Source organism: Solenopsis invicta, chromosome 5, assembly GCF_016802725.1.
Source record: "Solenopsis invicta isolate M01_SB chromosome 5, UNIL_Sinv_3.0, whole genome shotgun sequence".
In the NCBI taxonomy this organism is placed as follows: Eukaryota; Metazoa; Arthropoda; class Insecta; order Hymenoptera; family Formicidae; genus Solenopsis; species Solenopsis invicta.
Window position 1 is genome coordinate 18843071 of NC_052668.1, and position 12445 is coordinate 18855515.

General features: G+C 40.4%; 3 protein-coding genes across 5 annotated transcripts; 1 reads left to right on the top strand and 2 right to left on the bottom strand.

Moving 5' to 3' along the window:
* Positions 1–2015: 2015 nt before the first annotated feature.
* On the bottom strand, positions 2016–3395 carry LOC105205730. Its single transcript, XM_011175222.3, has 2 exons — positions 2954–3395; positions 2016–2429 (listed from the first exon to the last, which is right to left on the bottom strand). Exons 1-2 carry the CDS (start codon positions 3018–3020, stop codon positions 2194–2196), a joined length of 303 nt encoding a protein of 100 aa, XP_011173524.1. The 5' UTR covers positions 3021–3395; the 3' UTR covers positions 2016–2193.
* Positions 3396–3426: 31 nt separating this feature from the next.
* On the top strand, positions 3427–10088 carry LOC105205731 (microsomal triglyceride transfer protein large subunit). 3 transcript variants are annotated; one of them, XM_011175223.3, is made up of 5 exons: positions 3427–3557; positions 4286–4309; positions 4820–5013; positions 6689–7354; positions 7797–10088. In XM_011175223.3, the coding sequence occupies exons 1-5, from the start codon at positions 3488–3490 to the stop codon at positions 9543–9545; spliced, it is 2703 nt and encodes a 900-aa protein (XP_011173525.1). In that variant the 5' UTR covers positions 3427–3487; the 3' UTR covers positions 9546–10088. The 3 variants fall into 3 exon arrangements, with proteins under 3 accessions (XP_011173525.1, XP_025987597.1, XP_039305869.1); XM_026131812.2 differs by lacking the exon at positions 4286–4309 and having other exon boundaries at positions 3428–3557; XM_039449935.1 differs by lacking the exons at positions 3427–3557; positions 4286–4309 and adding an exon at positions 3670–4285.
* Positions 9601–12424, bottom strand: LOC105205726 (dorsalin-1). Its single transcript, XM_011175216.3, has one exon. It carries the CDS (start codon positions 11271–11273, stop codon positions 10140–10142), a length of 1134 nt encoding a protein of 377 aa, XP_011173518.1. The 5' UTR covers positions 11274–12424; the 3' UTR covers positions 9601–10139.
* Between the last annotated feature and the right edge of the window lie 21 nt (positions 12425–12445).

The following is a 12445-nucleotide window of genomic DNA, read 5'->3' on the forward strand; positions in this document are numbered from 1 at the left end:
CGTTTCGGACTATTTGGGATCGTATACTGGTTTTACTGGTGGAAGAAACGCAATACCAGTAATTTTTACTTCTGCCAACTGCATTATTTCTACTAGTAATAACTAAAATTATTTTCGAACAAAGAGTGAATCATCTAACTTAATAATAAAAATCATAAAACTGAGATCCACTAGGCTATTATGCACATTATTGCCCGTGAACGCGAAACAAGTAAGCTTCGAGATCGCACTTTCAAATATGTAATTCTTAATCCAAAAATAAATAATAACTTTCAAATAATGTGATTGAGCTTGCCGTGAGAACAACATGATATTAGAGAAACAAGAAAAAGATCTTAAAAATAAAATATACTTTGCACAGATATATCGATGCAAGTGAACAGTTGTAATTGAAGAGAACATTTCATACTTAAATGAAAACAAATAGCATTCAAGAATAAAAATATACGTGAATTAAGAATTAATTTTTTTGTGTGAAGAATTATGTTGATAAGTTTGACTAAATAATACGTTTTGCAAGCAATTCTTTAATTTTTATATCAGTAACTAATTTTGCTTTTGATTCCTGTTATTTTTATTATACGTACCTTTTTTACAATTAATAATATTTTTGTGATAACATCATTCTAAAATATCGGCAGTTGTTTCTAAAAGCATGTATAAATGAGTAGACGTTATGCTAGCTTTAGAGAGTTTATTTTTTTTCTTACTTTTATTATTTTTCTGCAAGAATATCAATTGGCTGGCCCGAAGAAATAACGCATGAAAAGAGTTGATTATCTGACGTTATCGATATTTCCGCTCTTTCCGCTGGTTTATCTATATTTGAGTAGCTAATTAATACATTTATTTATTTATGTGCGCATTATAACATGCAATAACAAATGGAATAATGGCATACATTGGATTCGCAAAATTACTTATGACAAAATTGCAATGTATAACCGTAATGTAAAGCTTCGTGTATTTCCGATGGAATCATGTAAAACGATTATTACAAATAGATGCGACTCGAAAAGCATGATTATATGCTATCAAATTTTAGTAAAATTTACATAGTTGCAGATTTAAAAATTATCGATATATTCTTGGTCAAATTTTTACATTAGCGGCAGATTTTTATTTTAATTATTAAATAAAGCAATTACCAAATAAAACTACTGCAAATTATCTACTAATTTATAAAATTCTCACAAATTTCAAATGAATTTCTTTATATGTTAATTAATAAAATTAGTAATAATTATAATTAACATAAAAATAAAAATATTTACTGAATCATATATTAACAAAAAGATTTCAAGCAATAATTACTTCTTATTTTTATTTTTAATTAATATTGGGCACGTTACTATTAAATTAAAAATTTTTGCGTCGTAAAATTAAAATAAGTACGATGGATAATTCTAGTTGCCGACAAATGTTATTTTATCGATTTGAAGAGGTGGCTCGCAGTTTTAGCACTAGTTGGCGTCTTTTTCCAGCGTGTTCAATTTTCATTTTAAAATAATGTTTTACTTTTTGCAAAATTTTTTAAGCGAATAATTAGGTTGATTTTTAAATTTGGTTACATAAAATATTGAAAAAAATATATATATATTTTATCGAAGTAAGGTATTATCTTTCGTTAGAAAATGGATTGCTCTGCCATCTTAAGGAATATACTCTAAACTGTACACCCTGTATATCGACATATCAAGTTCTTTAATTTTCAAATTGATCGCACGAATCAAAGACATTCGTAGAAAATCTATTGTATGTGTAAAAGAAAAAAAAGAAACAAATTATTATATTTAATTAATAAATATGCTGGAGATTTATGGATTTAAAACAAAAATAAGTAATCGCTTCTTCAGAATGTGATTCATCACAATCTTTTTCCATCGTTATACTGTGTACACAAGAAATTAATAAAAAATGCTACAATATCTACACGATTTCACGTTGCAGTCTGCAATTAAATGTTATGTAAAAAATCTTATTTTTCTTACTTCTATTTATGCTTTTTTTCCTACTTATTTGTTTAACTTATCGCACACTGTTTATTTGTACCCATTTAAAAGTAAAATTATTTACAAACAAAAGTTAATCAGTACATTATAATATACAGTTGCAGTATTCCGTTGTAAGTCGAATCGACGAGAGGCCGGTATCGGAATTCTGGGATTCAACTGAACGACGGTGTTGATGAAGTCATTTGGAGTTCAGAGGCCAATTGATAAGAAAGCTTCGAGAGACGTTTGTTGTTGCTCGCTTCGGCATGGCGGCATCTCGATTTGACGTGGTTGCTTTCGATGTAGCGAACAGTCGCCTACGTAGACCGACGACGTGTATTATCTTGTTCTTGTGCGTGCCATTTCGTCCGACAATTACGTGAGTGTTAGAATTTACTGCGCTCAGTTTGTCTTCTCCGATCCGCCTGGACTGTGCTTTAACAAATAATTTTAGATCCTTGCACTTTGCGCTTTGTTTAGCCTTCGAGGTAATCTAGCCACGCAGAGATTTATTGCGAGTCTCATCGGATTGTTAATATAATCCGTTTACTCTGTGATATCTTGATGACGTCTCTACGCTCCTTGACCCGGAAAAAGTTGTTCGTAAAAAGATTTTTTTATCAAATGGTGACTGACTGATCTCAGAGACAGAACGTACTAGAAGTTCTACACCTTCTACTTGAAAGTAAGTAAAAGTTTTTTTTTGTTTTTATTCGTTTATATCGTAAATAAGATTGCAGTGTCTGAAAAAAGCGGTACTGAGCCTAGCGCTTTAACTCTAATCATTGGTGCATCCGGGTTGTGTCAATTACGCGATCAGATCTGAGGGAGAGGGGGAACAATCTGGGAAAAGACTGAGACCCAAGGAAGTTTTTATAGAGAGAAAAAAATCAGTTTCTGGTGTACACATGAACCTTCGCAAAATGTCAAGTACTCGGGACACTCGGTATAATGCTCACTCGTCAGTCCAGATCGGGTAAATTGGCTGGCTTTCGTACTCATAATGGCAGTTTTTTCCACGCACATCTCGCATCCTTACGATCATCGTGTCACGACGACGTTTATTATCAAACGATCGCGATATTACACGTTTCGCGCGCGACCATGATTTACAGCTCACGGCATGGCACAGAGCACAAGTCCAGTATCGGGGCACCGATACTCGTTTTCCTCCGAGACTGTTACGGTTGCGTGCGTAAATGTGTGCGTGCTTACATACGTACGTACGTGCGTGCGTGCGTGCGTGCGTGCGGGGAGGGGACCAACCGAGCAAAGGACCCTGTTAGTCCCGGAGTGGGCTCGCGGACGGCGGGGGCAGGGGGGCCAGGGGTTTCTGAACTGGAGACCACGATAACGCAGGCCTGCCCCGTCTAATTATTCGTATTTACTCGCAGAGGTTGCGTAGAAGAAGCGCGGTCAGAAGCGGAGCGGAGCGGAACGGAGCGGACGTCGCGGCGTACGGCGCAGCGCAGGACGACACCGAGGATAGGAGGATGGCTAGCTGTCTTCGGGGCACGGCCAGGATGCTCGCCGTCTGCCTGGTCTACCTTTTGACGCTCCTCGGTGAGTTACCGGCGGTTCCTACGCTCGTTCTTTCCCCTCCTGCCTTTCCTGTCCGCTCCCACCCTAACCGTGCGAGTTGCTGCCCCCTCGCTCCTCTGGGTCTCGCCGTTCCCCCTCGGTGACCCCTCGTTCCCCTGCCTCTTCCCCCAAAGTCATTCATTGAAAAATGCGTCGTACAAGCCGGCCGGAACATGGCAGTCCATTGAAGTTCGGCGCTGCTGCTTCAGTAAATTCCAGGCGTTTCCTCGTGAAGAGACAAACAAAATGCAGAATAATTTTTTATTGCTTGTGTAATTTTCACAAATTTATACACAAGAATATAGCGCAAGTTTAACGCACACTCTACTTGATTATACATTCTTTTTAAAAGTTAGTCGGAGCTCGTAAAAAAGAATGTTTATTCATGACAAACTACATTGTCGTAGTGTAGAGACGATAACTAAAATTAACAATGCGATAACAGTAATCACATAAGTCTATGTAAAGAACTTTTCAAGCTATGCACAAACACCTGTTGTGATAGGCAAATGAATATTCGGAAAAAAAAATTATTCTGCATTCATTGAAAGAATTTATATCACACAATAGATGTTACACTTTTTTATTTCTTCTTTGTTCTTCACGAGAGATATTCTTAATCAGTGTGCTACGTTTTATCGAACACCCTGTACAATAATCTTCACGACTCGCTGAGAAATACAATCAAAGAGGGAATCTTTTCTTTACAGGTTCGTACTGTCAAATGGCACCAGGTGATTATTCTCATCGTCAACTCGAGAATCTCGACTCGTGATTAAAAGGGGGAAAATGTTCGAACCAGTAAAAATTCATTGAATTATTTCACACTCGGTCGCAACGCGTTAAATAAATAAAAAATAAATAAATAGAGATCATCACGCCCGACGCCTATTCTCACTCGTCGTGTAACAGGGACTCGGCGTGAATTAACGGTATTCCGTTTACACACGTACATCCAACCCACACACATAAACACACACACACACACATTCGTACGTATAGAGTGCGTCTCTTCTCGGACTGTCTCGAGAGAGAGGAGCGATCCTCGTTGATCCTCGTCATCCGGCGTCGTCGTCAGTCGACGCGCGACTCGCGATCGGTGGTGACGTCGCCGAGCTTTCGATCCACATGCTCACATTTGCACGTGTACGCGCGTCCACGTTCAACGTATCTACCTCACACAAAATCGACGATGATTGACGTGAAAACGAGTAGCTACTGGAAATTATGCATAATACTTGCAGCCGTAGCTGGCGGCACCAAGGGCTGGGTAATAGGAGGTGGTCACAAATACAAGCTGACGAACACGCTGATCTTCAGAGAGGCTGAACCACCAAAATCCGGAGGTGATGTCGGGTTCAGGCTGACCGGCGACCTGGACGTGACCGCCCTGTGGCAGGATTCCAACGATCCTAATAGCTTCTTACTTAAATTCGAGGTATGTCGAATCTTCTTTTTGAAATATTGCCAACTGAAACCTCTAATACCTTGTAGTATCTACTCAGGTATCTTGTTTTCAATATCGAAAATGTCGAGTAATTTTAATCGTGATTTAAGTCATTCTTTATTTTGCTTCAATTTTCATTTTAAAGAATTAGTTAATTCTTTTAAATAAAATATATTTTAATTACAAATGTTTAAAAATATATTAATTTTCTAAAAAGAAAATAAATGTAACAACCCATTAAACACCAAGTTACATGTAATACAATTGTTAGTTATAATTTTGCACTCAACAATGTAATTATTATATAATGAGTGCCTTATATAACAATTAATTGTTGAGTGGAAAATTACAATTAATATTTATAGTATTACATGTAACTTGGTGTTTGCTGGAAATTTATTAAATTGTGACAATGTCTTATCTGCTAATATGTCAAACAATTTTATTGTTAAGAAAATATTTGCGATAATTACCGAATTTGCATAAATTTTATTTAATAAGATTACTTATCTGTATTTACACTTCAGAGAACACAAAGACTAGTTGCATATGTTTTATTAAAATAAAAATTTAATTAAGTGATTTTATTGTGTACAAATTCATTTTCAAAATTTTTTAAAATGTAAAACTGTTCAGATTTTTTGCTTTCTATCAAATCTTAATTTTATCATGTTTATTTTGATGAATTAAAATAAATAAAATATTTTTAGAACAAATAATGATAAATTAATGTTTCTCTCAAAAAATTAATTGTATGATAGACAATTTGTAGAAGAAAATTATTTAAAATAAAGATACAATAGTTAGTTTGTTGCATTTCACATGAACACATGCTTCTTTATATTCTGCAATCGCAAAACTTCAACCGTTATCAGTTAACGGAATCCGAAACAAGATAAATGGTTCACGTTTCAGTATACATTATTCATTGTCTGTAATTATATGGGTTACCTTTCAAAAGTTTCTGTGCAAAAAATTTAAGTACATTCCCAAAAAATTTCAAACTACGGAAAACGCGCTTATTGATACTGAGGGAGGCCATGTTGGACTTACAATCCGATACTGATAACCCTCCGGGAGTGATAAGATATTTCTTGAACTACAAAAGCTCGAAGAGAACCTTGAAAATTTATTAATAAATCAGTTAGCAACAACTTAGTTACAATATTCCTATATATCAGCAAAATTTTAAAAGGATTAAAATTTGAAATTTATTGAGAAAAAATTTTTAATATATATTAATAATTAAAGCAAAACATAATTATTAGAAAAATGTATTATAGTTTAAGTGTTTCTAAAGTAAAGCAATTATTATCAATAAGTAAGAAATTTTTTTACATAATATCCCTTGAAAAAAAAGAACCCTCAGTTTTTCAAGAAACTAAGTATATTACTATATCAGTAACTGATGGTATTTCATAAATTAACTGAATAGTAATCATCAGTCACTGATATAGTAATTGGTTTATGGAAATACTTTATCAGTTCTTTTTTTTAAGGATTAGTTTGATTTATAGAGCGACTTGAAAATTTTTTTAACCAAATAATTTTCTATGATGTATACAGGAAATTATACATGATTCAATAGTTCATTCACTGTATTCTATTATAATAAAAAAATTCTTTTATAATTTTTATAATAAATGTTCTGACATTTTTTTTTCAGTTACTATCACCGCAGTTATGGATCAAGTCTCGGCGAGCTCCAGAGCCAGAGGGCTTCGTGGAGCACTCGTCCAAGGTGGAACAGGTCGCCGAGAATCCCTTTTTCGTGCTCTGGCGACACGGTGACATTCAGGGTGTGTATATGGACCCGACCGAGAGCACGTCGTCTGCGAATTTTAAGCGTGGTCTAGCTAGTCTCTTCCAGTACCGAACACTCGACGACGAGGTGCGCCAACGAGACGCTTCCGGCCTCTGCGACGTGACATACGTGACGTCCGGAGAAAATGTTGTTGAAAAACAAAAAACTGCATGTGTCTACGACACGCAACCACTACCGAAGCAACATCCGAATCCAATGTTCGCCGTCAAACTCGAGAGCTATCGCAATTCCAAGTACGTGCTAACGCAGTCGTTGCTGCCAGAACACATACTCGATTATGAGATGCATAAAACGACCTTGATGTCCAAGCCTGACGTCGGTACGAGTGTCTTATCGGAGAGAACACTGAAACAGGCAGCTGAGGTTCTAAGCGCGACTACGGTTCAGGCCGACTCCGCCAAGCATGCGGTAATACTCCTCAAGCCCGGATATAAAGAAACCGACATTGATCTCAAACCGGAGCCGCCATATGTGGCCGCCATATGTCCTGACGCCGGATGTCCCACGGTAAATTCTTTTGCCTATTCTAACGTTTCCATTTGTTCTCTCGGACGATAGGAACAGATAACTGTAACGTGCTGATAGAAAACGCTCCAACACATAAAACTGGAATAATAGATAAATTGAAAGAAAATAATACAGACGATCGTGCAGTTATCTACATTATGTCATGCGTTATCAAGAGTTTTAAATATACTAGTGAGATTAAATCATTTTAGAACTTGTTCATTTTTTTGTGAACTCTTTATTAAAATTTAACACAAGTTAAAAGTACATTGATTTTTATAAAACATTGAATGCTGCATTCCTTTAAAAAAAGAACTGATAAAGTGTTTCAAGAAGCTAATTACTGTATCAGTAACTGATGATATTTCATTAGTTAACTGAATAGCAATTATCAATTCTTTTCTTCAAGGGATCCATAATTATTGATAAAATCTCATTGCAGCTCGACAAAGCGATTGAAGAATATCACGAAGCGCTCACCGTCTCCGCGCTGGGCACAGCAAAATCTGCGTCGGCTTTTCTCAAGCTTTTACCTCTAGTCAAGAACGCTTCGCCCGAGGAGCTGCACAAAGTTCTGAAAACGCCGCGCAATCAGCGGATAAAGATGCAGTTGCTGGATGTATTCGGCGCCGCGTCTACAATGCCCGCTCATCAAGCTGCCATGAAGATACTCCGGCAGGATGAGAGCGGCGACGAGACCGAGAGGTATCTATGGGCATTATCCCTCTCGCCAACACCACATGTCGACGTTGCCAGAGATATTCTCAAGCGTTCCGAGGAGACGATGCAAAACGACAAGGTTTCCGAGACCTATGCACTTGCGGCGGGCGCGATGGCACGGCATTACGGGTCCGCCACGGTGATAGAGAAAGCCCGAGTCAGTCTGGAACTGGGCCTAGAGACCTGCACCGGTGAGGAGTGTAAACTCAAGTTCCTGCGAGCTCTGCGAAATTTGAGAAGCCCAGCGGCGATACCCACGTTGTTGGAGCACGCGTTAAGCGACAGCAAAGCCATCAGCGTCGCTGCCTGGCGCGCTTTGACAGCTTTCCCGCGCGAAGCTGTGACCGACGAGCTGAAGAGCGCGGCACACAGAGTTTTGTATCAAATCGGAGGACCACGAAGGGACAGTAGCGCGCGAACCCTCGCGCTGGATGTTATTCTCGAAAGTGGGCCTTCTCAAGAGGTTCTGCGCGATCTCGTCAAGTATTTGAGCAGTAACGACCCGGTCTACGAAGTCCGCAAGTACCTGAGTCAACGTCTGAACCAAATCGCCGAGAGGGACGCGCAATTCGGCGAGTATCTCACAAGTATATACGCAAGCGGCAATGTTACGCTCAACAATTATCACGTGCAAGCGCAGCGGGGTCTTAGCACCGCTTTCACAAGGCACTTTATGCGTTCGCCCGGCAGCAACGGTTCTTTGCTTACCATTCAAGAAGTGAATTCCGGCCTCCTGAAGCGCGGCATCGTTGACGTCGTACTGGAAAACAACGTGCAACGGCAAGCGATGTTCTCGTTAGGACTGTTCGCCGGCGGTCTTGGCAGCTTCGTCTCGAATCAGGACGAAGAAACGGAAACCGACGACGAGGTAGCCACCGCTGGAATGCAGATCGACATTCTCGACGTTGGGATACGACCGTTCATCTTCTTTTCCGGACAGGGCGAGCTGATGGGTCACGTCTGGTCCGGTACAGCAGATACGAGGACTCCCGCTTTTCAAGCGCTCGCTTCTCTGTACAGTCATAACGAATACGTGCCATTGGGATCCGGTTTTGTAGCTGAGCTCGACATTCAGGGCGCTGTGAGCTTCGAGCTAGCTGGAGAGATTCAGCTTAGTCTGTGGTCAAGGAACGCACACTCGCTGGTCGAGATGAATGCCGGCGTGATGGTTCACGGCGGTACCAGGGTGCACACGGGCTTTGTGCAGAGCAAAGCGGAATTCACAGTGGCGTTGGAGCCAAAGCTCCAGCTGTTCACCAACCTGGACTTCAGCGGGCCAGTGGCGTTGTGCATGAGACTAAGCCAGCCAGTCACCACAATGAAGCATCAAATCTACAAGATCGAGAGAATACCCGGCAGCCGACACAGATTGAGGAAAACGCGCCGATCGAAGATTCACTCGCCCGGTAGGTCCTACATGCTTAATCAAAAGAACAATGAGATGTGCGCGAAGTTCACGAACTTAAGTTAACGCATACCTAAGACTGCTCAAGGACTTTTTGGATAATAATCGAGATAAAGAACTATGACACTGTTTTTCTTTTTTATTGCGACCCCTAATAGTGTAACAGTGGAATCTGAGTATGGCAACGGTTGTGTTCATATCGATGGATAATGCTCTACATTTGATCCCTGATATATGGTGATATATGTTCGAAGTTTTTTGTTGATACATCGATTACTCAATTTTATGTTATATTAGTTACCATACACGTATTAATACTATTACATGAAAACTGTTTTAAAATTTTTGATAGAGGAGACAAAGTTTAAAATCTGGAAATTTTTTTGCTTAATTATATATCCTGAAAATTAATTTCCAACAGGATCATTTTTTATATAGAAACAGTAAAAATAATTTATCTCTGGCATTCGTCTTGTTTAAAATGTATTCTTCACTTCTTCGAAAATCATGATGCATCCGGGTTTAACTGTATTTAGATTCTGTATTTGGTATGCTCGTTTCTACACAACGATAACTCCGTTAATTCTGTTAATAAAAAAGCGAAAGACATGTATTGTTTGTCCAACGTCTACAACGTACGATCCAATTGATTATCATTGATTAACGGCAACCGCACTCGGAGACGACCATGTCCTCGTAGCCGTACTCGTAGGTCAAAGTACCTCTGGTGTCCAAGTAGAGTAGACTCGTCGGTGCCAGTCTGGTGGGTACGCAGCAAGCTCTGCCTATGAATTTGTTACCACGGAGATCCTCGCTTGCTTGGAGAGCGCCGTGCATCAACGTCTGCACTATCGCGTGCTTAGTCGGGCTGAGGTGATCACCCAGCGGGAAGAAGCACTTGCCGGTGCACTGGTAAGCCTCGTATCCCGGCGGTGCGACCACCCACTCGTCATACGCGATCAAGGCAAAGTCCACGTACATGGGCCGCCGGCGACAGTTGTTCCGACGTCGTCTTCGCGGTAATTCGTCTTCCCAGCGATCCTGATCCTCTTGCTCCTCCGCGGATCGACGATAGCGTCGGACCTTGCTGTAGTTGAGCAAGAGGATCGGATTGTCGCCGTAAGGATGATAAGTCAACCTGCCATGGACGTAGAGTTTGACAGTGCCGCCGTTTCTACCGGCAATGACGGATGTGACGTCGAAGGCCCGCCAGGCATCATCCTTTCTGGATCTCCGAATCACCTCGCTTTCATTCTTCGTCGATAGATCGTTCAACGATCGCACTCTGATTATAGCGCCGGCTATCCCGAGCAATTCCGCGGCCTCTAGCGTCTCGTCGACGCCGATGGACGGAATCGCGAATTCCAGGATCCTGCCGCCGTCGCTGAGCGGACCGGAAATATGCACCGGCTGAACCGCGCGGACGACGTCTGCGTCCGGACGCCGATGGTACAGCTGTAGCATGTATCTGGACAGAATGCTCCGATGTTTTCGGCGCGCAGCGTCGCGAGAGAGTCTCGCGTTGGTCCTGTCGAAGGGAGGTCGACGTGACGTCGACGATGACGACGACAGCGACGACGATGATGACGACGATGACGACGAGGACGGAATCGTCAGGTCGAAGTGGATTAGTGCTTTCGCGCGCATGTTGGAGCTCCAGCGGCTGACTGATCCAGTCTTCCACAAACAGCAGACGAAGAAGGCACCCGCGACAAATAGCAACCAGTATCCCGGGGTTCTATATGTCTTAGACGAAGGTGGAAAAGCAACGGATTTTCTCAAAGAAACCCTCATGATATTAGAATCTTTTTGCACTTTAGACGGTCGGTATATTTTTCAGCATTAGATTTAAATGAAATTTATAAAAATTGTAAAAACAAGATTCTGTTTTGGTACACTCGTATTTGATGTTCACCTTGCAATTTTTGACCCGTCTTTTTTTTTCTTTTAACAGAATACGATATGTCCTAGGTTTTTTCCTTCAATTAACTTTTGACTAATTTGCGTCCGGTTTCTGGAGAAGGAACGACGTCGACGCCGTTCTACCACAGACTGCGAACGTCGCATCCTTCCGAAGACGAGAGCTCCAGTTGAAGGACCGCTCTCTCCAAATAGCCGCCAATCAAGGCGTTCAAAATTACCGCCTGGAATGCTCTTATCATCCGCAGACCACCACTCGACCGAGCAACCCTACATGCTTTTACCTCGCCAGTTGTGGCGCTCGTCGGTATCTTTAGTCGAAGAACATCGCTTTAGATAATGGAAATCGATGGCCTTTTTTCTGATGCAGAAGACAGAATAGTAAGGCTTCTGAATTTTACATTGCGTGTGCAGGATGTTTTAATAAAAATAAAACTTATCTTCCAATCTTCTTTCAAAATTGAATAATTATAAATTTTAGCAAAATTTTCTTAATTTTGATCTATTGATATAATAATTATCCAAAGAGCACAATATTATTTTAATAATATTAGAATTTAAAAAATCCAATTCTTAGTTGGAAAATGTCCTTATGTTTTTTTCTCAACTTACGAAAATTATTCCTGGTTAATAAAAATACATGATTAAAAATGAAATTTCCTTGTGTAAACAAGCAAGTCTTTAGCGTTACATAATTTCATTTCAATATTTCCGAATTAAAAAAATATATTCTGAAAACATGATCATGATCTCTTTTTCCGTGTGTAGCGTTCAGCATGTCCGACAAGCGGCAATATCTCTTTCAAGTTGCATCGATCGACGGGTCAGAGGAACATCATCATACATGCATATCACGTGAGAGCCAGACGTGTCTCGTACCTTCCGCTCGGATAAGCCGCCCTCGTTTTTCAAGGTATTTATATACATCGATGGAATAAGCGATAAAGCGCTAGTTGGTAAGACAGCGCGGGACCGCGTAAATTTCACCGGCCGGCGTTCCGCGCGCGCGCGCGCGGCGCGCACCCCGACGACTGCGCGCGCGCGCG